Raw genomic sequence first — 24554 nt, 5'->3', positions numbered from 1 at the left:
GATTGTCAAGATTATCAAATCTGGATTGCTATAGATATCTTAACTGGGACTTGCTGGAAATCAATGTAATAAATGGGTTTCATCTTAAACGGAATCGTAAGGGGTTCAACTGTATTTTAATTATGTTGACTGAATTTCCTTTATTTTACTTAGGATGAAATTGTGGAACTGGAAAATAACCTGGATAAATTGAACAGCGACTTTGCGCGACAATCGCGGTCGGTACTTGCCATAAAAGAAGAGATCTCTGATCTCGAACAGGAAGTCGCGTCGGGGACGGAGCTGCTCACGAAAGCGCCTTCCGCCGCTGCTCGGCGATCGCTAAGCAACCAGCTTCAACAGACGAAAGAGAGACTGACCGCGGCGCGAGAAAAACTGACCAGTAGCGAACTGCAGAAATCGCGAACGCTGCAGAAGTTAGAAGACACAGGAGCCGAGTACGAAAGTAAACGCGACAAACTGAACGCGAAGCAGGAATGAAATGAAGTGACGAGCGAAGCCAAAAAATGAGACGATTGATTTAACCCATTCAGTGCTGACTAATCAATACCCTATAGTGCTGGAGATAATCTAAAAAATTTTGAAGATTCATCCTTAGTGTGTTGAATAATCGGAATACCACTATAGTGCGTCTACACCGTGGTGCGGTGTATCGTTAGTTACTTATAGTTCACTATGTTTGACTGGTGCTGCCATTTTTCAAGAGAGATAATTACTAATTACATCAATACACCGCAGTGCAGTGTACTAGCAAAATCCACCACCGATTTATACACCGCACTGCGGTGTAGACGCACTGAAAGGGTTAAGCTGTGAAAACAATGGATCTTTATATTGACAGTAAACTCTGCCTTATTCAGTTATTGTTCATATATTTCACTGGACATCGAAAACTGGAAATTGTGAATCAGAGGGATAGATGAGTTTCATTTTTGGGCGAAATGCGTTGAATGATTTGAAATGAACTACAGTAAAACTCATTAATTCGGATTTGACTGCCCAGATTCTTCGAATTAAATAAATCCTAATTACGAATAATAGTTCATGTGGTTCCAGGTTAAATGGACCAAACGTTTAATCCGAATTAAATTCACTAACTTGAGCTTACAGGAGTTGACAGATATCGATTAAGGCGGAGTGTATTGTACCTAAGTTTCCTATCATTTAACCTATGGAGACCCCTCCACGAATACTTAAGAGTTGACTTCAATTTTCATAGTCAAGAAATCCGTCCAAAAATGGGCATTTTCAATTTTATCTGTGATAATTAAAATAACATGATTTTTCTTCTTACAAATTACGACTGAATAGATTGAACTTTAAATCATAATGTAGATTAGTGGAAAAAAAAGTAGCGAATTGCATTGAGGGGGTTAATTTCTTGGGGTTGATGATCTATAAATCCGTCCAAGAATTCGAAAATAATTGTTTTCATTTTTATCTGTGATAGTTTTATAAAAAGGCTTTGTAATATGATTTTTTTTGGTAAAAATTATGATCGAAAATTTAACTAAGATCATAATATGAGGAGTATTAGAAAAGTGGAAAAAAATTATCATTTGTATCGAAGGAATGTCGGGGGGGGGGAATGTTTAATGTTTAAAAATGATTGCGGGGTAAAGATGGAGATTTTTCTTCCTATTTGTATTTAATTAATTAATTCCTTCCGTCCCATCTGTTTATAATGTTAAAACTGTTTGGGATTCAACGGTTATGTTTTTGAAGGGGATTGAATAAATTATCATGGGTGCAAATATACATTATGTTCAGATTTAAATAAAATTTTGTAGAATTGCAATTAGCAATTTTTTTTTTCTCGTTTATTTGGCTTTTTCTTTGTTTTTTGTGACTGGTCAGTTATTTCTAATATAGATATAAGATTGTTGGATTTAAAAATTCGTCGTGCGTATTCTTTATCGCTCGCGTGCCACAGCAGGAATATCAATCCGTCTCAGATTTCGACAGTCACGTGCTGCCTCACGATAAACCATTAGCGACGAAAGCGTGAACTAACTTATTGCTCGCTTGCCACAGTAAAGTTTAGATGGAAGGTAAACCCGGACCGTCTCGTGCTGCCTCTAAATACACCATTGACGGTGAAAATGTGAACTAATAAAAAACTGTCAACGTTTTTACGTAAATGACTACTAATGTTTAATACCTCATTAACGGATAGTTTTGTTAACCACACTCACCAGTTTAAATCTATTCTATATTTGAACGCATACACATTTCAGAAGCATGTGCTTATTTCGCGAATATCATATCATAATGTAGATCATTACAGCGAAGGTCGTCTTGTCGTTCTTTCATTTGTAGAGGAAGTTGCAGTTGTCGCGGGTATGGCAGTTGTGGTGCTAGTGTCGGTCTTGCAACCCGGGGTATTCACGGGCGGAGGACATGTCAACGTGGCCGCGATCATTTTCGCCAGAAAATTCTCGACGTTGACCCAATCCTTTATTTCGAAGTAGTTTTCGTTCAGCGGACGACTGACCACTTTCATCAACTGCTCCCTGAATTTCGGCAGTTTTGCTCCGACCCCGACCCCGATGAGGCGGGTTTTGTCGTCGCGCAGTTTTTCCGCCTGCTCGATCAACAAGCCTTCTACGACGCCGAATTTATCGTCCCCTTTAAAAATTTCACCGTCTGCGATCAATACGACTGCATTGTTTACATCTGGGCGACCATTCGGCAACATCTGAAAAACGAAGAACAATATTATGCGATGGTTTTTTGGTCAAATAAATACGGATGCACGGATGGTTTTAGGCCATTCCTAGAGAAGCAATTCCTAAAGAAGATTAAAAAGATGAAATGTAGATTTTCTCAGATTTAAGCTGAGAAATAACGCCAAATCATGACTGCTGTACTGGGTCCTTATTCAGCACTTGAGTCCAATTCAGAGTCATTACTGGTAATTGAGGAGTTGAATATCTCCGTTTTGTTGTGGGGCTCGGACTCTGGGCTTGGTTTTATGGACTGGTATTATCTTTAATCTGGGCCCTTGGGTGGAGATGTTACCAGTCTATAAATCCGGCCCCTATATTCACCTTTTCGCGGACATTCTTCAGCGCTGTATCAATATGTGTCTGGCCGTGGTGAATGTTTGCGGTTTCGATTTTAGTCACGATATTTTCGACGTCTTGCAAAGTTTTCAAATCGGTCATTTGTTGAACTATGAGCTGTTCAGCAGCTCCCGAAAACATGTACACCCCGACCTAAAAAAAACAATCTAGAAATACAAATATTCATAAAGAAAAAAACCACTTTCACATTTCTGAACGAATTTTCAAAGCAATGTAGATGCAATGGAACCACATTACCTACCCTGTAAATTGCTGAATTTTTGCCAACAGGAAGCGCCAGACCTTTGACGATGTCTTCCGCTGCTTTCCTTACAGCCGGTATTCGGTTTGGTCCTTTGCCGTTTTCTCCGTTTCTCAAACTCCCGCTCTGGTCCAGCATAAGGACAACATCAGTCGCCTTCAAACATACTAAAAATTATCGCGAAAACAAACTAACTAACTAGATAGCAATTAATGACGTTAATTGTACATGTATTTGTAAATTCTAGCTAAAATGCGACGATAGGTGTGACGGTGCGGATTCTTCTAGTTAGTTCTGATTCGGAAAGTACATCGAAACGAGTGATGTTACAATAGGCGCGTGAAAAAAACGCATCCATATACATGCGAATCTACTTCTTACCTTGTTCCGTAGCGGATAAAACGGGAGCCTCTTCCGATGCCGCCCTCACCATCGGCGCCAACAGGAGCATAATTTCTAACAATATTCCATAGAATTTTACGGCCATCTTTGCTGTGAGCGAAATTAAAAACAAGAAGGAGATAGTAATTAGAAAAAAGGAGATATTATCTGAAATTCTTTTCAGAAGTAAATGGCGATCGCCTTGATATTCTATGGCTTCATCCCTTTACAGCGGTGACACACAGGGACCTGATACAAATAGTTTTTGACCCCAGTATCCTTACCTAGAATATTGGGGTCAAAAGATTTTTTTTCTGGCTCCTGTGCGGTGACATCATTCTTTTTTTTAATACGGTCACATGCAGACAATTCTATAATTTTTATAGGTGAATTACAGGATGCGGCCAGTAAATCGTGAAGACATTTATGACGCAATCTTACCTTAAAAGTACACGGCACGTATTGCGTTCGGAAGTCAACAGGAGTTGATGTTCGTCTGGCAGAGATTGGTGTGATTTATACTGTACGAACTGCAGCCAGGTGTTTTCGAGGTTTCTGAGAGGACGTGAAACCGGGTTTTGTGTTTCTCCAGTTGGGCTCGATTTCTGAACGCACGTTATTATTTTTTAATATATTTTTTTCAGTTAAAGTACGAACTCAAAGAGTCCACGAGTTAAAGAGTAACGTTGATAGCATTACAAAGCACAAAAGCGTTGTCTCTTGAGTATGGATGTGGTAGAGCTGACAGATACCGACTGAAGTTGGTTTCGACGACCTTTCTGAATTCGTATTAGAAAATATATTAGGTTAAACGATGAACTTTATAGACTCTTAAGACTCTAAACTTGAACACGTTGAGGTCTATCGACAGACGAATGCCGATGAAGAGGTTAAGTTAGTTCGTAGTCGTTGACTCGATACTGTTGAAAAGCGACCCCGTGTACCTAGTTGACTTGAGAAACTAGAGACATTTTTTTTCTGCGAGAATTGTTTTGACAACCAACTGTAACAGATGGTTGGCAAAACAATTTTCTGGATTTGATTCAATCCGTTGCGATATTTCAGATTCCCAAAGTACAGTCTCAGATTCCATACAGACGATGCGAATGAGCGGTGGATGTTTTGCCAAACATGTTCACGTCGGTTGTCGCTTCGAACTGAAAGGATTTTACCAAAAGAAATTATCAAATTTTCGTCTAAAAGATATATTCATGTATATACCTCGACAAAGTATATGTAACTGTGGTTTGGTAAACGTTCGTTGCAAATCGGTGATACTTCTATGGAATTTTGCGAAAACTCGTGCATCGCTATCACCTTGCTCTAGGTAGGCAAACTACATAAATTTTGGGAGGAGAGTTCCTTCTCTGTTCCTTACAGCTGCTGGTTGATAGCACATCCTCAGCATCAGCATCCACTGGGTTCGAACCTGGCATCCCGGTTCGAACCTGGGACATAACTGTTTTTTCTAACTACTTTTCGGATAGATGGCGCTTGTGAAAATGGGTTAAATGCTTCGCTCGAAAAGCTCGAAAAATATGATAATTCAGCGAAATTCTAATAGATGGCGCACCTATCGTTACAAGGCGTATAACGTTAAGACGAATATAGCACCAGGCCCACTCAGAATCCGCGTCACAAATGAAAACCGATATCCATGGAGAGTCATCCTCTATGTAACATCTGGAAATATAATGCAACACGAAATGGATGATGTGGCCGAAGTGTCGTCAACCATAAGCTTGAATAGAAAGTGCTAATCTAATAAAGCTGATCCTGTATTTTATTCTTGTAAATTTATTCTGTATCAGTATTACGCCTGATGATGGCTACAAGTCTTTAGCCGAAACGTAGATCTAAGATATTATACTTTATCTTTACATCTTTTACATCTTTGGCTGGATTATTGTGGGATTTCTCAACGATTCTGCCATTGGCACGCAGTATATACGAAGCGCCGCGAACCAGCTCTCAGCTCAGGACTGGGTAAAGGGAATATGAAGTCTGCTAATATTTGAAAGTTACAATATCGATATTAATCCAAACGTCGTACGTTGATAGATAGAAACATTCTGACTGCTTTCTAGTCAGAATATGAATATGTATATATTTGAATTATAAATTACGTGCTGAACAGAATATGATAACGTCTAAATAGATGAATGAATATTTTGCTTCAAATGAATGCGCTGTGTCGAGGGTGCGATGAAAATTGGATGAAGATTAACATTTTCCCGAAAGTGTTATTCTACTAGTGAGAACGGGTGTGCAACCATTCACTGATTAATTCATAAGTAAATCAGGACGTAGATTCGTAACGTTACGAGTATGTTGGTACATAGCTCGGTATGTTGCTGAAAACACCAACGATTAGTGACGGCAGGAATGCATCATCTCTAAACGCTACAGTTGAAAAAGATTGTCCGTTTAATAAGCAAATCGCCAACGTAGTAATTGTGTTTGTTTACTGTTCACCTGTAGTGTGGACTACGGGATTCTTCCTTAATGTTTACACGTATTTCGTTCTCTTTCGTTTCAAAAGTGTAATAACCACGTATTACATTTTACGGCTGCTAACGATAGCGGATAATATGTTTCTATTGGGTACGGCTATTGCAAAGTCCGGAAGATATTTCGACAGCCTGCTTACGTACGGTCAGAACATCTATTATCTAGACAACCCCGATTTCGTCGGTCCATTTCTCCTCCGCCACACAAACCTGGTGCAAGAAATTTTCAAAATGATTAGGAATCTTCTTACAATGTTAATCAGTTTAGAACGATTAATTGTCGTGTTCTTTCCATTAAAATCTAGGATTATCTGCACTAAATCGACGTGTAACATTTGTTTATTATTGATAGTTATTTTGAGTGTCGCTTCTCAAGGCTGGCAGTATTTTACTAGAGATGTTGAAAAGGTTAGTGTTCTTTGCCCATTTAGAGGAGATCTTTGGGCTGCGGCGAGTCGCTCTCTCCGAATTAAGAAGATAATTACCCTAACGCACTTATTCGGCGTATTTGTAACATTTTTTGGAATAGCTGTTGCAAATACAATTCTAATATTTTCTCTGTATATAGCGTCTAAAAGACGTTCCGAAATGAGCACTCAAAAGACCAATGATAATCAAGCTGTTTTACTAGCGATAGCAGTTGTAACCACTTTTGCTTTACTCGAAATGCCAATGGCCTTGCACAAGTCACTCATAAGATTTTTTAATTTTAGAGGTTTTATCCCAAATCTTAATTTCTACTTTGTGGCGTCTCTGTTTGTTCAGCTTGATTCCTCAGTCAATTTCGTTGTTTACTGTTTGTCTAGTAAACAATTCCGGTCACTTGCATTCAGAGGTTTCCCGCGGCGGAAATGAGCAGACGCCGGTATCAAAATTGCGTGCTGATATATAGAAAAGATTGATATGAACGATTTGCAAGGCCAATCATCTCCATCGAGAATGCATGCGATGAAAATAGACAATTTTTTTTCAACTGTTCATATTAAAAAAAAAAACAATACAAATTGAAATGATCTAAGACGATATCCATCAAATAAAAAAACTCAGAGACTCGACGTTTTGGACTGTCTGTGGAGAGTTGATCAATGAAACGACGATCTCTTGAGATGGTTTGATTACATCATATGTTCTGCGTCTGACAACCAGTCTAGCCCGATTTATTGATGACGTAGTGCACATCCTCTCAAATTATCAGCAATAGAATAAGAGTTATAATCAATATATTCAATTACAAAATAAATGTAAAAATTCACAACTGTATTTGTTATTTTGAAAGGCCAATATCTATGACGTAGTGAACACCGGCTCACACAGAACCCCTTTATAACGCATACTAAGCATCGATAATATATTTTCCCAGTGTACGAAAAGAGATAGACATTATTTTAACGGTTTTCATGGTGTCAAAAAATCCGCGACCAAGTCGGACAGTTTACAAAACCCTCGTTTGAATTTCACGTGCTGCTCGTAACTATTGGCGGTCAACATGGGAACTAACTCACAACTCGTTTACCACAGTAGAATTTGCGATTTAGATATAGACTGGTCGCCGGGGTCTATCAGTATTCTGACTGCAATACGTGGCACAGAATTCGACAGGCAACCTGTCATTTTCTAAAGCAGCACTTGGCCGTGTGAGTTCATTTTCTTTGAATGTAATGAATATTTTTTCTGAACAAATTTAGGATATGTTTTTCCATTAAGATAGAACCCATGCTAAATTTCCACTGCTATTGCATGACAGAATAATTTGTTTATAAAACAAAATTGTTTTCAACTGTTAGTATGACATGTATTTTAAGTATACTGTATATACTGTTAGTATATTATGGGGCATGTGAAATTTGAAAGGAAAATGTTGCATTCTTTATTGTAAACTGATGAGGTCGTTGAAGTCACTGGTGCCTGCCATCAAGTATTGGATGGACGATACCCGTGTTGTCACTTTTGAATGTCAACGATTCTGAGTAGTTCTGAGAAATGCTTCACTGAAAACCTTAATGTCAGCGTGCTATATCGCGACCCCTGTTTGGCGCGAGCTCTCAGTAGGCCTACGAGCAGTATACGGAGCGCAACTTTCAGCTCGGGACTGGCTGAAGGGAATATTGGATGTTTTCATCGATATCACAACGTTGTACGTTGATAAATAGAAAGGTTCTGACTGCGGTTTATGTTAGATTATAAATATGTATATATTTGATACGAATCAGACGCGCATCAACAAAATAATAAACGGATTATGATTTACGTCGGACGCTAAGAGTCCATGGTCTAATATGAATGAACAAGTTGCTTTTGTGCTGAGGAAGCGATGCAAATTGGAGACGATTAACCTTCTTCCGAAAGCGTTATTTTTCTAGAGAGTAGGTTTGTGCAACCATTCAGCGATTATCTCATTAACTATTGACATCAAGTCAGACGCGGAATGTTGCTGAAAACACCAACGATTAGTGACGGCAGGAATGCGTCTTGGCTTAACGCTACAGTTGAAAAAGATTGTCCATTCAATAAGAAAATCGCCAACATAGTAATTGTTTATGTTTACTGTTCACCTGTAGTGTGGACTACGGGATTCTTCCTTAATGTTTACACGTATTTCATTCTCTTCCGTTTTAAAAGTGTAATAACCACGTATTACATTTTGCGCCTGCTAACGATAGCGGATAATATGTTTCTATTGGGTACAGCCGTTTCCAAGTCCGGAGTGTACTTCGACAGCATGCTTACGTACGGCCCGAACATCTATTATTTGGACAGCGCCAGTTTCATTGGTCCTATTCTCTACAGCCACACGAACGTGGTGCAGGATATTTCTAAAATGATTAGAAATCTTCTTACAATGTTGATCAGTTTAGAACGATTAATTGTTGTGTTCTTTCCATTAAAATCTAGGATTATCTGCACTAAATCGACGTGTAACATTTGTTTATCATTGATAGTTATTCTGAGTCTTGCTTCTCAAGGCTGGCAGTATTTCACTTATGATTTTGAAAAGGTTAGTGTTATTTGCCCGTTTAGAGGAAATCTTTGGACCACGGTGAGACGCACTGCCCGACTTCAAAAAACACTTAACCTGATACTCATATTAGGCGTATTTGTACCATTTTTCGGAATAGCTCTTGCAAATACAATTCTAATATTCTCACTGTATATAGCGTCTAAAAGACGCTCCGAAATGAGCACTCAAAAAATTAATGATAATCAAGCTGTTTTACTAGCGATAGCAGTTGTAACAACGTTTGCTTTACTCGAAATGCCAATGGCCGTGCACAAGTTACTTATTAAGTTTTTCAAATTCAGAGGTTTTATCCCAAATCTTAATTTCTACTATGTTGCGTCTCTGTTTGTTCAGCTTGATTCCTCGGTCAATTTCGTTGTTTACTGTTTATCTAGTAAACAATTCCGATCGCTCGCATTCAAAGGTTGCCCGCGAGGGAAATGAGCAGACGCCGGAATAAAATCGTGTTCAAAAAACCAAATGAATTTCTTTTCTTAATACATAGTCTTTGGTTTAGGATACGCAGTTCTTAGTAAATAAATACCCAATACAAATTTAAAAGATCTAAGACGAAATTTATCCATCAAATCTAAAAGTAAAAGACACCACGTTTCGGTGATTGTCTCTGGAGAGAGTTTTGATTATATGCTCTATTCTCTTCCTCTGAGTCTGACTATTCTACAAATACACCACAGAAAACCATTTTTTGGTTTTTGGCAAATTTGCCAGCGATATATCGTTGTTATTTACATCTTCCTATTTTCATTTCTTGAAACGAGACGATACATGTTTTGTCAACAGATATTTCCAATTGACGCTTCTGATAGAATACTAGAATATCGTGTTAATTGAGAATTATTTGTTTTTGTTGGGTGTAATTTATTCGGACGGTTGGTACTCGTATCGATAAAGAAACGACCATTGCAGATCATTGCAGATCAAGTGCAGAAACATTGCAGATCAAGTGCAGATATTCATATCATAACATAAATTTGAAGGTTTATTTACACCTTGAAGATAAGAAAAAATTTATTGCCATATATTATCGAAAATGAATAATTTGATATAATATTAAGGGTCAATAAAGTCATCTTGAATTGGAATGTATCGATATTTGAATTGAATTGATCGGTAACTAGTCTAACGAGCCTAGCTCGAATATTGATGACGTAGGAACATCCACTCAAAATTACATCAAAAAGATATACAAAACTATCAAATGGGAAATAGGTCATGAAATATATCAAATTACAAAATGAAGGGCAAAATTCACAAATTGCTATTCTCAAACGCTAGTTTTGATGACGTAGTGCACACAAAACCGCTAAAAAGCACTCCTTTGAATGCGCAAAGAACATTGACCTATATACAATCAGCCTTGAGTAGCGAGACTCAAAATAACTATCAATAAAAAACAAACGTACACGTCGATTTAGTGCAGATAATCCGAGATTTTAATGGGAAAAGTGAAGAACTCATGGATTAAAATGTCCTTAGAGATAAATCTTTTAATCCATGCACTTTCATTTCACGATTTAAACAATGTGATCGTATTATAATGTGATCTGTATTTATTTTATGCAAAATTAAAAAAAAACTGTTTCGTCCAAAGAAATGGAGATAGAAGACTCAACAACATTGAGATAACGTGGCAAATGCAATTTGCTATTGCGTAATAGAAAATGCAAAATTTCTGATGACACCTTTGTACGTTTGGTGTGAAACTCGCCACACATATTGTCTTGTAGGAAGAAATGAAGACGTTGTAAAACAAAATGTTCTGACTGTTTTGTGAATGAATTTCCCTAAACCAAAATAACTAAATTCTATTGCACGTACAAAAAAATTATCAAATGATACCGAGGCCCAGATACCGATGCCAGTCGGTTACCTGAAAAATTAAACGGACAATTATCTGTTGAGAAAATATTACGTTATCTTTATAAGTGCCTGTGCTATATCGCGACCCCTGTTTGACGCAGTGTGGTGGCACAACTTTCAGCTCAGGACTAGGTCAAGGGATTACTAAATGTACTTGGTGGTTTTAGTCGAAAACGTTGTGTATTCTTGATGAATGGAAATGTGCTGACAGCGGTCTTTGTCAGATTGTAAATATGTATATATTTGAATTATATCAGATTGGCTTCAGCAAAATAATAAAGGAATGTGATATACGTCTGAATAGATGGATGAACAAGTTGCTTTGAATAAATGCGCTGTGTCGACAAATCGATTTGATATGATCAACCTTAATCTAACCATCAAGCTTTATCAAAAGCGTTAAATTCCTAGTGAGAACGTGTGTGCAAGCATTCATTGATCATTTCATTAACTTCAAATCAACAAATCAGAGACGTGGACTCGTAACGTATACGTTTCCTCACTCGCTATGTTGCTGAAAGCACTAACGATTAGCGACTGGAATGCGTCATGGATAAATGCTACAGTTGAAAAAGATTGTCCATTCAATGAGAAAATCGCCAACTTGGTAATTGTTTATGTTTACTGTTCACCTGTCGTGTGGACTACGGGATTTTTCCTTAACATTTACACGTATTTCGTTCTTTTTCGTTTTAAAAGCGTGATAACTACGTATTACATTTTACGTCTGCTAACGATAGCGGATAATATGTTTCTATTGGGTACAGCTGTTTCAAAGTCCGGAAGGTATTTTGACGGCATGCTTACGTACGGCTGGAACATTTACTACTTGGACAACCTCCGTTTCGTTGGTCCTATTCTAAACCGTCATACAAACCTGATGCAAGAAATGTCTAAAATGATTAGAAATCTACTTACAATGTTAATCAGTTTAGATCGATTAATTGTTGTGTTCTTTCCATTAAAATCTAGGATTATCTGCACTAAATCGACGTGTAACATTTGCTTATTATTCATAGTTATTCTGAGTCTTGCTTCTCAAGTCTGGCAGTATTTTACGAGAGATGTTGAAAAGGTTAGCGTTCTTTGCCCGTTTAGAGGAGATCTTTTGACCGCGGTCAGTCGCCCAACCAAAATTCTAAAGACGCTTAACTTGATACACTTATTAGGCGTATTTGTATCATTTTTCGGAATAGCTCTTGCAAATACAATTCTAGTATTTTCACTGTACACTGCGTCTAATAGACGCTCTCAAATGAGCACTCTAAAAGTTAATGATAATCAAGCTGTTTTACTGGCGATTGCAGTTGTAGCGACTTTCGCTTTACTCGAAATGCCAATGGCCGTGCACAAGTTACTTAATCAATTTTTCAAGTTCAGTGGTTTTATCCCAAATGTTAATTTCTATCATGTGGCGTCCCTGTTTGTTCAGCTTGATTCGTCAGTTAATTTCTTTGTATACAGTTTGTCTAGTAAAAAATTCCGGTCGCTCGCATTCAAAGATTGCCCGCGACGAAGAAGCAGACGCCGGAGTCGAATCACGCGTTGATTGAAGACGATCGTACTTAAGAAAATACGTTTTTAATCAAAATTGAAAAGAAACATTTGTAAGGAATATCCAAAACAACAGTAGATTTATTGATATTCGCTTTGCGTAATGTTGGAATGATTAATAAGTCTTTTAAAATTAATGTATTTGTCACACTTCATTTGTTGCCTTTGTCAAATTATTTAACCGTCTTACTCGAGACGCTGTCTACGTATCTCTACTTCGATTTCCAATTTCACAATACAATACCTCTGTTATGTTTTCGGCAAGTGCGATGGGTTTGTAAGGGACACCAAACAAAGTCGCATGAAATCTATCTAATGAATAAGAGGGACAATTCTGTATTTCAGGATAAAAAATCAAGGACAAGTTAATCAACGCTGAAGTCATTTGACAGTCAGTCATTCAAAAACGCCTGTGCCATCTTACCCTGCAGGGATTCGAACCTAATGGCATCGGGGCTGCCACGACAGTCTAGCGATAGAAACTGAAATCATGGACTTAGAGTCATTTTATGCAAAAAACTGATGATTTATAGGTTAAAACAGCTGAGAATAAATCCTTTGAATATTATGTGGAATTCTTACTTAAGAAATAGCAAAAGAACAAAAACCTAGCCTCAATATCGACGTTGTAAACTTCTGACATGCGCGACGCGCGAATCCGGGATATTATGACGTATGTGGTCATTGTGTCCACTGGTTTGACCTTAATTCAGCGCACAAGAAAATGGCGGTCTCCAACATAAAACATGAACATGCAAAAATCCCACCTTATTCCAAACATAACCAGCCTCCCTTCGCACCCCAGAATTCAGTATATCAAAATTCGGTAAGTGTTTATAACATGGGTTAAAATGGTGCAAATATAATTCACCTCAGATATCATGGGCGTCGCCTCGCCGCGTTGTAATCTAATTCCGAAAATGATTCTTTAAAATTTGAAGTTGTGTTCCTGTGCTTCCCTGTGAATTGATTCATTCTGTTTTTATTCCTTGAACATTCCTTTATGTATATTTCATGTTCAACTGTGAATGTAAAACCTAGACCGCAGATAGAAAAGCCTCCTGAATGAATGAACTAAGATTTGGGTGAACACTGAATATGTAAGTTTGAATATTTGATTTGATGATTCTGCAGTTATTTCTAGGGAGAGAAACAACCTTATATTTGTCTATTATAGGTCCTTTGGAAGCTTGGAATTAGCACATGACAACAAGGAATCACTGTTTTGTAAGACTTTCTTGAATGCAGCATAGGACATCAGGAATCACTGTTTCACAATAAGACTTTCTTGGATTCAGCACAGGACATCAGAAATCACTGTTTCACAATAAGACTTTCTTGGATTCAGCACAGGACATCAGGAATCACTGTTTTACAATAAGACTTTCTTGGATTCAGCACAGGACATCAGGAATCACTGTTTTACAATGAGACTTTCTTGGATTCAGCACAGGACATCAGGAATCACTGTTTTACAATGAGACTTACTTGGATTCAGCACAGGACGTCAGGAATCACTGTTTTACAATGAGACTTTCTTGGATTCAGCACAGGACATCAGGAATCACTGTTTTACAATGAGACTTCCTTGGATTCAGCACAGGACATCAGGAATCACTGTTTTACAATGAGACTTTCTTGGATTCAGCACAGGACATCAGGAATCACTAACTCGAAATTCAAGATAAGTACCATTTAATAATGATTTTTTACCAGTTGTTGATTTGATTAAAGGGACCAGTTTCATAGTGATTAACCATGTTTTGAAATGAAATTACAGTGAGCTGTTGCATTTATATATCCATTCAATCCCCTCAAAATTCCAAAATTCAAACTTCCCCTACCGATATCTGTGTTTATTTAGGCATAGTTCATGTCGGGTTAGTTTGTCTCTCTATAAGGTTGGTAAAGCGGATGTACAGGTTTCCTACTGTTATCAACTCAAATTTTATTCATTATCGATATGAAACTGGTCCCTGATATCAATGACACAACACTGTGGTCCTTTCTGACAATCAGATGTGTATCTTTTTTTAAGTTAGGATTTCTGTACATTTCACTGCTGTAGATATCAGACTGATTGAACAGTTATAGGTACATGTAACATCGTGTGCGGATACAGAGTACAGATTACTGCATTACTTCAGTGATTTGTTCTCTTATCTTACGTCCATGTGACTAAAACATCGTAACATTGCAACTCGCCTAACCTTGGGGTTTGGGGAGGGTGGGTAGGGTCGGGGGGAGGTAGGGGTAGAGGGAGGGTGGGAGGGAAGGGATGAGGGAGGGTGGGAGGGATGGGGTGAGGGAGGGTGGGAGGGATGGGGTGAGGGAGGGTGGGAGGGAAGGGGTGAGGGAGGGTGGGAGGGATTCGTTTGAGGGAGGGCGGGGCTGTGGTAGGGCTGGGGGAGGTCTAGGTGGGTGGGAGTGTAGGGGCTGGGTGGTGGGGTAGTGGTGTTGGATCTCGGTGGGTGGTAGGTTGGGTGGTGATAGTTATTTTTCGTTGCCATTTTGACAAAACCCATATATCGTAGTTACAGAGTATAGGATTATTTCCGTATAAAGTTTTTGAGAATCCTCGATTGATTAAATTCTTTACGATTTACTTGTAATAGGAATTGTAGGAAACGCGTTCATTTTTTTTCATAAACTCCACTTGATAATAATAAGGGAATTGTGTATATTTTCACGTATGTTTACTTACAATACTTATGATTATTGACAGTTACAGTACTCATATTTGCCATTTTTCATAATCATATCAGTTTATGAAGGTTACTTCATACTCCGCAGTTAATATTCTACTGTAGATTTGATCAGTGATCAGTTAGTCAGATCACGTAGCTTAGACTTTGTTCGATGCATCATTGTAGAATTGTCTAATTAGTGCATTATGTCATTACTTTATTAGTGACTTATTTCTGAGATATCATTAATTGATTATTACACAGATTTTGAACCTTTTCAGTGTATATATTTATTTCACTTCATTCATGTGATCACGTGCGGATGGCCGTGTCTCCATAGTCCAATGCTCCTTTTCAAAACATACGACGCTCAATATTATGTTGTGCTCAGCAGTGATCATTTTATTGTCAACTGCTCCCCGTGTAATGTATGGAAATTCTGAATTATTCTTGGAGAGGACCCGAAACCTTTGGTGCTCGCCACTGCCGACTGAACCGTCAGTTTTTGATTACGTCATTTTTTACTTCAAGATGATTGTATACTGTAGATGCGGATATTAATCTATGTATATTTTGAAAATTCCTCCTATCTATACCTTTGTATAGTTACCAAACCAGGGCCATGAAACTAATTTATCTTTTATGAGGGCTATGAGTCAACCTTATTCTCGGATTATCAAACCAAAGCCACGAACGAAATTTAACCTATATGGTCCAAAACTCAAAACCAAATTTTCAGTAGCCTCCGTGGTGACCAAACAACTCTCCATTCCCCAAATCGTGGCCATGAAGCAAACTCTGCCTCTAGGTCTCCAGCTCAAAGTCTATGGTCCCCAAACCAGGGCCATGAACTAAATTTTGACTCTATGATCACCGAACCAGGGTCATCAACCAAACTTTGAGTCCATGATCACCAAACCACGGCTATGAATGAAAGGTCTAAAAAGCTATAAGATTCTATAGAAACATATTTATATATCTAAGTTTGAGAATGAAATGATTTACGTGGAACTATAAGTGACGTCGTAAAGGAAAGAATCATATGTTTTTTATATCAGTGCTTCTACTAGTGGTTTTATTAGCAACTTGGTGGCATTCTCTAAATCAACTAACATATTTATGTTAGTGTCACTGACTATTATTTGTCTTGATTTACACGTGAGATAACACTTGATCCCAGTCGGAACTGACGAGTGCCAGTGAGCCGATAAATAAGAAAAGCCATTTAAAAAAAAACGAAAGCCATATGAAAAGAAAAAGAAATAAAGCGAACGTGTAAGCTTCTGTCATAAAATAGAACGGCATAAAATGCTGATATAAAGAGTGGGGTCTGAGAGCAATTCGAAGGTTTAGTGTCCTGCTGGCTTAGCGAGCGGGCAGGGGTCTATTCCTACCTCGACTCAAAAACAGAAAGCACTTAATATCAGAGAAAACTTCTCTGTGTTTTAAAATGTTCGCAACAAAGAGTAAAAAAAGTAAAATGGCAGGTAATGAAATATGGCTGGATTTTAATTTGTTCCGCAGGGTTTAAGTGTAAAAATCAAACATTTTGCATTAATTAGTAAATATCATGAATAGGATTCCATGAAAAAAAACTTGCTGTTGTAAAGCCTCTAGTAGAAGGTCTGGAGATGTTTAATCTGACTATCAACTGTCCCTAATGGTTTCATAATGTGAGTGATGACATGTTGAATTCGTGAAGCAATATAAATAGCCTTATTTGTTTGGATCTATCTGAATCAGCCGTCATTCTGGTCGTTGGTTTGTGTTAGCCCTCCTCAAAGCATTGTCAGTTGGTCGATGGTTCAGGTGAACCCATATTACACCTACATACCTTACAACATTGTTGAGTTTCTTAGGTTTGGTTTGATAATCCGCAGATAAACGCCTCTACAACTCAAACTCGTCCCGTGAAAATCTTATCAGTAAACAGAAACTTGAAATTGATTCAATGATTAAAGAAACTGATTGGAGTTGTACGAAGAAATAATGGAAAGGAATAATTTGAATGAATTCCTCGATAAAGAGATCCTTTGTACGTTTCCATCTCCGAGTCTCGTAAATGATGCAATCGATTAAGGATATCGAATTGTTAATGAATTTCCTATGATTGTGAAAAATGGCGAATCGTTTTGAAGTTATTGTAGAGTTTAGTGATGTCAGAGGAGAAAGAGTTGATGAGGCTTTTGTGGGGACATGAGGCCAGATGGGAGGGCTAGGAGGGAAGGCATTGAGGGAGGGCTAGGCGGGAGGGCAGTAGGGAAGGGGATGGAGGGTGGGAGGGGTGGGGTGAGGGAGGGTGGGAGAGGTGGGGTGAGGGAGGGTGGGAGGGAAGGGGTGAGGGAGGGCGGGAGGGAAGGGGTCTGGGAGGGTGGGAGGGAAGGGGTCTGGAAGGGTGGGAGGGAAGGGGAGAGGGAGGGCGGGAGGGATGGGGCGAGGGAGGGCGGGAGGGATGGGATGAGGGAGGGTCGGGTAGGGAGGTTAGGTGAGTTGAACTGTTACGATGTTTTAGTCGGACGGACGGCGGAAGATATGAAAACAAATCACTGAAGTTCGTGCAGTGACCTGTACTCCGTATCTGCACTCGATGTTACATCTGTAACTGTTCAATCAGTCTGATATCTACAGCAGTTAACTCTAGAGAAATGCTATACTTTCTGATTGATTGCTAACTTTGAGATGTTACTGGTTGCTCTATTGTCACTGATGATGGTTTCTTTTTCTTTTCAGAATGAAATACACGCAATAGAATTTTCTATTTGAAGGTTAGTTATAAATTTCTACAGCAGCAGCAACTGCACGAATATTCATCAAGAGATAAATTATTCTATCAATTCGTGGTGAGTTTTCAATCATGTCCAGAACAAAATTGAGATTGTAGAGGGCCTTATGTTTTTCATCCACGTTTGTAGTGGACAGGGCAATAGGAATTTTGGATATCTACGAATTCTGCGTCTCAACATGAAATATACCCTACAAAACTGAGAAAAATCGTGAGTTATTGATTTAATTTGAAACTGCTCTTATTCTAGAACAACCTATGTATGCTTCTATTCAACAATTCTATTTTAGGGACTAAATTGAAGCTGAACCTCAACAAATCCCAAACAATAAATATCGCGCTCTGTCAGATTTGGTGAGTTTTCTATTCATTTATTCCAGTAATTTTTGATGATTTATCAACTAAAAACTATTTCTTTTTGTCCGGTTTCAGTAGATTCATCTTCAAATCAAGTCAGGAGACAGGAGTCAGGAAAATGGTTTGATCGGTCGATGTCAGCAGGTATCAATGCTTTCGTACATGACTGTCTAAAGCTGCCATCAGACCCCTCAGAAATCTGCATACACTCAACACATTGTCATAGACTACTCAAAAACCTAGTGGGTTTTCTGTCAATCGAACACAAACAAGCTGCAAATTCTATCTATTTTACTAATCATTTCCTGGCATAATTTTCTCTTTCCAGAATGCGATGCACCAAACACAAATTGCAGCTGTAAAAATCAAGAATGTTCAGCCTATCAAATAATGAAGAAGCTCGTTCCTGAAACTGCTCTTATTTTCTTAAAGAAACTAAGTAATTTTCTAAACACAATTCTACCATGTACTCCCTTGTTTTAACTGAAGGGTTAAATTTTCTATGTGTTCATTTTCTTCAGGAAATCATCAATGCTCCTAACATTATGACATTATGGCTATAGGAAGTGAAATACTGCTGTCAATTGTCTGCAGGGTCAAAACGGCACTTAACTCATCCGAAATATTGGAACTGGTGAGTTTTCTAATTTGAAAATGACCTAACAATTAATCATTCAATAAAGTTTTATGTGTGAATTTCTCGAATGCTTTTAGAAATGCAGCTGCTGAATACCCAATCAATTCTACTCAAGCTGCTACAATAATCGAAACAAGTAAGATAAATAGTAATTTTCTGAATAGCAGACTCACACGTGATATCTCTTTATTCCACAAATCAATTTTCTCTTTACAGAATGAAATCTACACAGCACAAGAATCTACGCTTAAGATCAACTTGATGAAGATCCTCCTCACACACAGCCTAAGATTTCTGCAAAAAAGTCAGATGCAAGATGTGAGTCTCAATTTGCAGCTGCTAGGCTTACTTCGTAGCAATTTAACTGACAATTTTTAACATTCCTACATTTAGGACCAGAAATCAACGGAACCCTTGACAAATCTGCAAACAGTAAACATTTCGAATTCACCGAACATTTTCATGGACATCGCTTTTAGATAGTCACACCCCAGAACAAGTACCGGTAATTATCTCTGCGCATTTCAGTCTCTATACTAGTTTGTTTTGACTGTAAATGTATGACGCCATTTCCTAAACAAATCTTTTCTTTTATGGCCGTCCAGTTCAATAGAATGAATTACTTCTGAGCTATAGAAACAGTTGAGAACTTGAAATCGTTTTACCAGAATTAAACACAATGGTACTAAATTAATCAGTGAAGGTGAATTTTCAATATCCTGGTCAAAGATAACATCATCAAGGTGTTCATGTTCCTCATGCATATATACATTTTCAGGGGTGAGATACGTCTATACAGCATTTGTATTTTAGGGGCCAAAATGAAGTTGAACCTTAGCAATGTTCAAACAGTAAACCTTGCGCTCTAGAATCAGATACAATTCATAAGCGGTGAGTTTTCTATTGATTTATCGCAGTAATTTGTGGTGATTTATCAGTTTATAACTATATTTAACATTTGTCTGTTATCAATAGATTCAATAGATGTATCTTCGAATAAAGTCAGGAAAATGGTTGGTTTTTGATCGGTCAATGTCAGCAGGTATCAATGCTTTCCTAGAGGACAGTCGATAGCCACCATCAGACCCCCTCAGAAATCTGTATACACTCAACACATTGTGATAAACTATACTCAAACATCTGGTGGGTTTTCTGTCAATCGAACGCAAACAATCTGCAAATTCTATTCATCACACTAATAATCATGTTTTGGCATAATTTTCTCCTTCCAGAATGCGATGCATCCAACACGAATTGCAGGTGTAAAGACCAAAAGAATATTCACCGTCAATGAGTGAAGAAGTTGCTGAAACAGCTATCATTCGTTTAAAAAAAGAAACTAAGTAATATTCTCTAAACAATTCAACCTAGTGCTCACTTGTTATACTGTACGGTTCAACAATTATACGTTCATTTTTTTTCAGGAAATCATCTGTGCTCTTAATTGCATGGCAATATGGCTCTTAGAGGTGAAATCCTGCCTAAAATTGTCTGCATAGTCAAAATGGAAACTTAATTCATCCCATAGTTTTGAAAGGGTGAGTTTTCCTCTAATTTGATAATAACCTTACAATTAGTTACTCCGTACATTATTTTCATGTGTGATCAATTTTACTGGAAAATACTGTGGACGATATACTACAGTAATCAAAACAAGTATGAAAGATGGTAATTTTCTGAATAGCAAACTCACACGACATGTTTCTTTATTCCGCAAAAATCAATTCTCTATTGACAGAATAAAGCTGAAAGGAAGAAAAATAATTGGAACCTTTGACAAATCTGTGAACAGTAATCATTGTGAATTCCCCGAACATTTGTAAATGATGGATATCGCTTTTAGAAAGTCACACTTCAGAACAAGTACAGGTAAATATGTCTACAGATTCCAGTCTCTTTACTATAGCAGCTGTTAGACTGTAAATGTATAAAGTCATTTCCTGAAAAAAAGCCTTTCTTTTTTTATCATCCAGCTCAACACATAGAATGAATTACTTCTGCGCTAGAAACAGTGGAGAATTTTAATTCATTCCACCAGAATTAAACACCATAGAACTACATCAATCAGTGAAGGTGAATTTTCAATCGCTTCTATCCTGCAGAGTCCATGTTAGAACTATGAAGGTGTTAATTATTTTCAGGGGACTCAGCTAGCTGCCCAATATGTAGACCATCTAGAGGACGTATCTTACTTCTATTTTCAAATTTTTATTTTCCTGTAGCTGAATTCAAACTAAACCCTCATCATCTTGAGCTTGAACTTATTATTTATCAGATATACCCCATTCAAAAGATGCCTGGTAATTCCTTTCTGACTAACTTCCGGGTCATTACCTCAATGCTATGTGTGTTGCTGTGTTGTCATGTCATCACTACTATACTTATGATATTTCATAGAACAATTTCCACTTGATGCAATTTTCTCTTTATTCCAGGACGAAGTAAGTACCAATAGGCCATCTGATAGAGACCAGCCATCTACCTGCAGGGAGATCGATATGCTGCATTTTATTCAGAAATCTGCTTTATCATCCCTAGATCTATTTTGAAGTTTTAAGCCAAATGAATATTGTTTAATTGTGCCGGCCGGTTTGGGCAGGCTACGGTTGTTCTGTTTGTGATGGTTTCATAGACCGCGTACCACATATCTATAAAAACAATGGAGTCACCCCCTCATTCGTCTCAAAGCTGTAACGTCATTTTTCCAGAAGAATGAGCAGCTCCCATAGCCTCATACGGGGGTAATAGATTATAAGAATGATATTGGAACCCACTATATAGAAATTCAAGTGATTAAGCACGAAATTTATTCATTTTTCTTCAAAATCAAGAGATAGATGGAGTGAATGAAGAAATAACTAGAACAACCTACGCACAAAATAACAAAACCTCTCAACCTATAAGCACAAAATAACCTACTTTCTCTACTTCTCAATTAACATGTTCTTTCCTCTATATTTTCCCTGTGTTCTAGTTATTTCTTCACGATGGTCTCTAGAGAGACTCCGAAACGTCTTTTGATTTTAATTAGATTTATATATAGTGGGTTTCAATCTCATTTTGATTGCCACTGAAAATTGAATTGAGGATTAATGATGGCCTTTCTGAGATGGATCAAGGGCGTTGGATACTTAACGCGCTCCATGTAATAGCATTATGTTTGTAATTGTTTGCATCCCAGGACCCGGTTCAACTGTTTTGTTCCGGGTGAACTTGAATTAATTTGCTTAATGATTAATAATGTAAATTGATCTATTTTGTACGATGTGCCAAGACGTGCCCCACGATCAAAAATCTAATAGCTGATACATCAACAGGATTCTTTATCATGGGACTTGGACTTGATTTTGTATGAACTGTTGTATGGTTTTATTTGAAATAAATATATGTTTTCTCTGTTGTTTTAGTTGTGATTACAGACGCCAGCAGTTTCATAGACTCGGCGTCACACATGATAAACCTATATAAATCACATACCAAGGGTTCAGTTTCATAAAAAATTATCAACGGCACGATTAAGAAATTGATTGGAGTAAAGTTTTATGAAATTAAACTAAGCCGAGGGTGGAGTTTGACAAAAACAATTCATGTATCATATTTGTGAATCGGATCCAAGGGGACAGTTGCACAATGTTGTCCGAAATGGGCTTAGACCGGTCTCGAGTTGTTAGATAACCAATCTAACAACTTAAGACCAGTATATAGAGCGAAACTGGTCTTGGACTGGTCTCAAACCTAAAGCCATCACTGTGAACTGATCCCTGGGATTAAATATTCTAAACTCATTCTATGAAACTGCAGGCTTCTAAAAACTGATTGAAACGCTCGCATTATTGACCAACCCTCGGTTCAGCTCGCAAATGAGCCGTTTTTGTGAAGCTGGCCCTTGAAATGTATAAACCCGATTCTCTTACATTTCAATGATTCTTACCCCGGTATGCGAGGGTTTCAATGATTCTTACCCCGGTATGCGTGGGTTTCAATGATTCATACCCCGGTATGCGTGTCTTTCAATTATTCTTACCCCGGTATGCGAGGGTTTCAATGATTCTTACCCCGGTATGCGAGGGTTTCAATGATTCCTGCCCCGGTATGCGAGGGTTTCAAAGATTTTTACCCCGGTATGCGAGGGTTTCAATGATTCTTACCCCGGTATGCGAGGGTTTCAATGATTCTTACCCCGATATGCGAGGGTTTCAAAGATTTTTACCCCGGTATGCGAGGGTTTCAAAGATTTTTACCCCGGTATGCGAGGGTTTCAATGATTCTTACCCCGGTATGCGAGGGTTTCAATGATTCTTACCCCGATATGCGAGGGTTTCAAAGATTTTTACCCCGGTATGCGAGGGTTTCAAAGATTTTTACCCCGGTATGCGAGGGTTTCAATGATTTTTACCCGGTTTGCCGAAGTTTCAATGATTCTTACCCCGGTATGCGAGGGTTTCAATGATTCTTACCCCAGTATGCGAGGGTTTCAATGATTCTTATCCCGGTATGCGAGGGTTTCAAAGATTTTTCCCGGTATGCGAGGGTTTCAAGTATTTTTACCCGGGTTGCGAAAGTTTCAATGATTCATACCCCGGTATGCGGCTTTCATTTCAAGTCAGAAAACCCGATATCGCTGCTTTGCGGCTATGTTTAATATCTTTCGTTGACACAAAGTAGACCCATTTTACTAGTGCCTGAAATTCTATCAAAAAGTAAATTATATAAAGCTTTGTTGAGAACTAGTTTGAAATATAAGAAAAGTTAGTATTCTGATTGCGAATGCAGGTGCGCAGAATTTGAAAGGCAACCAACTTGTTGTAGCGAAATGTGTATACACTGTCATTAAAGCTGCACGTTGCCGAGTGAATTCATTTTCTTTGAATATGATGAATTGTCTGAAAAAATTTAGAATATGTTTTCCCACGAAGATGCAGCAGCCCAGCATACGAGCCTATCCTATTGCCTAATAGAGAAAAATTTGTATACAATACAAATTTGTATGTAGGTGCATTGTATGGTTATGAAGTAATAGTGGTATACAACTTTATGATGAGATCGTTGAAGTCACTAGTGCCATCATCATGTATTGGGTCGATACCTGTTTGTCGCTTTTGAATGTCAACGATTCTTCGTCGTTCTGAGTCTTCAATGAATCTGAGTGCCAGTGGTACATATTGCGACACATGTTTTGACGCGAGCTCTCAGTAGGTCTACACGCAGTATACTGAGCGCAACCTTAAGCTCTGGACTGTAAAAGGAATATTGAATCTGCTAATATCTGAAAGTTACAATTCATCGATATTAGTACAAACGTCGTACGTTGATAAATAGAAACATTCTGACTGCGGTCTACGTCAGAATATAAATATGTCTATATTTGAATTATATCAGACATACAGATTATGGTATACGAATTAATAGATGAATGAAAATGTTGCTTCAAACGATTGCG

At 38.0% G+C, this 24554-nt stretch overlaps 2 protein-coding genes across 2 annotated transcripts in view; one reads left to right on the top strand and one right to left on the bottom strand.

The window, feature by feature from the left end:
* Positions 1 to 1782, top strand: part of LOC141910353 (uncharacterized) — a 100610-nt gene extending 98828 nt beyond the window's left edge. Inside the window, exon 116 of the mRNA XM_074801087.1 lies at positions 154 to 1782. Coding sequence (XP_074657188.1) covers positions 154 to 480 — 327 coding nt within the window. The 3' untranslated portion in view covers positions 481 to 1782. The remainder of the gene's footprint in view (positions 1 to 153) is intronic.
* A 499-nt stretch (positions 1783 to 2281) lies between these two features.
* Positions 2282 to 3814, bottom strand: LOC141910351 (thrombospondin-related anonymous protein-like). Its single transcript, XM_074801086.1, has 4 exons — positions 3709 to 3814; positions 3328 to 3494; positions 3051 to 3218; positions 2282 to 2698 (listed from the first exon to the last, which is right to left on the bottom strand). The coding sequence occupies exons 1-4, from the start codon at positions 3812 to 3814 to the stop codon at positions 2282 to 2284; spliced, it is 858 nt and encodes a 285-aa protein (XP_074657187.1).
* Positions 3815 to 24554: the final 20740 nt, after the last annotated feature.

The sequence above is a fragment of the Tubulanus polymorphus genome, chromosome 8, assembly GCF_964204645.1.
Source record: "Tubulanus polymorphus chromosome 8, tnTubPoly1.2, whole genome shotgun sequence".
Taxonomy (NCBI): domain Eukaryota; kingdom Metazoa; phylum Nemertea; class Palaeonemertea; order Tubulaniformes; family Tubulanidae; genus Tubulanus; species Tubulanus polymorphus.
Note: the sequence above shows the minus strand (reverse complement) of the source record. Positions and strands in the feature narration are given on the sequence as shown.

What these genes read in the sequence shown, in the direction of transcription:
- LOC141910351 (XM_074801086.1), bottom strand. Translation starts at nt 3,814, where the DNA reads ATGGCCGTAAAATTCTATGGAATATTGTTAGAAATTATGCTCCTGTTG. An exon ending in AAAATTCAGCAATTTACAGG is followed by an intron (nt 3,219 to 3,327) that starts GTAGGTAATGTG and finishes TGTTTTTTTTAG; the next exon opens with GTCGGGGTGTACATGTTTTC. An exon ending in TGAAGAATGTCCGCGAAAAG is followed by an intron (nt 2,699 to 3,050) that starts GTGAATATAGGG and finishes TTCGTTTTTCAG; the next exon opens with ATGTTGCCGAATGGTCGCCC.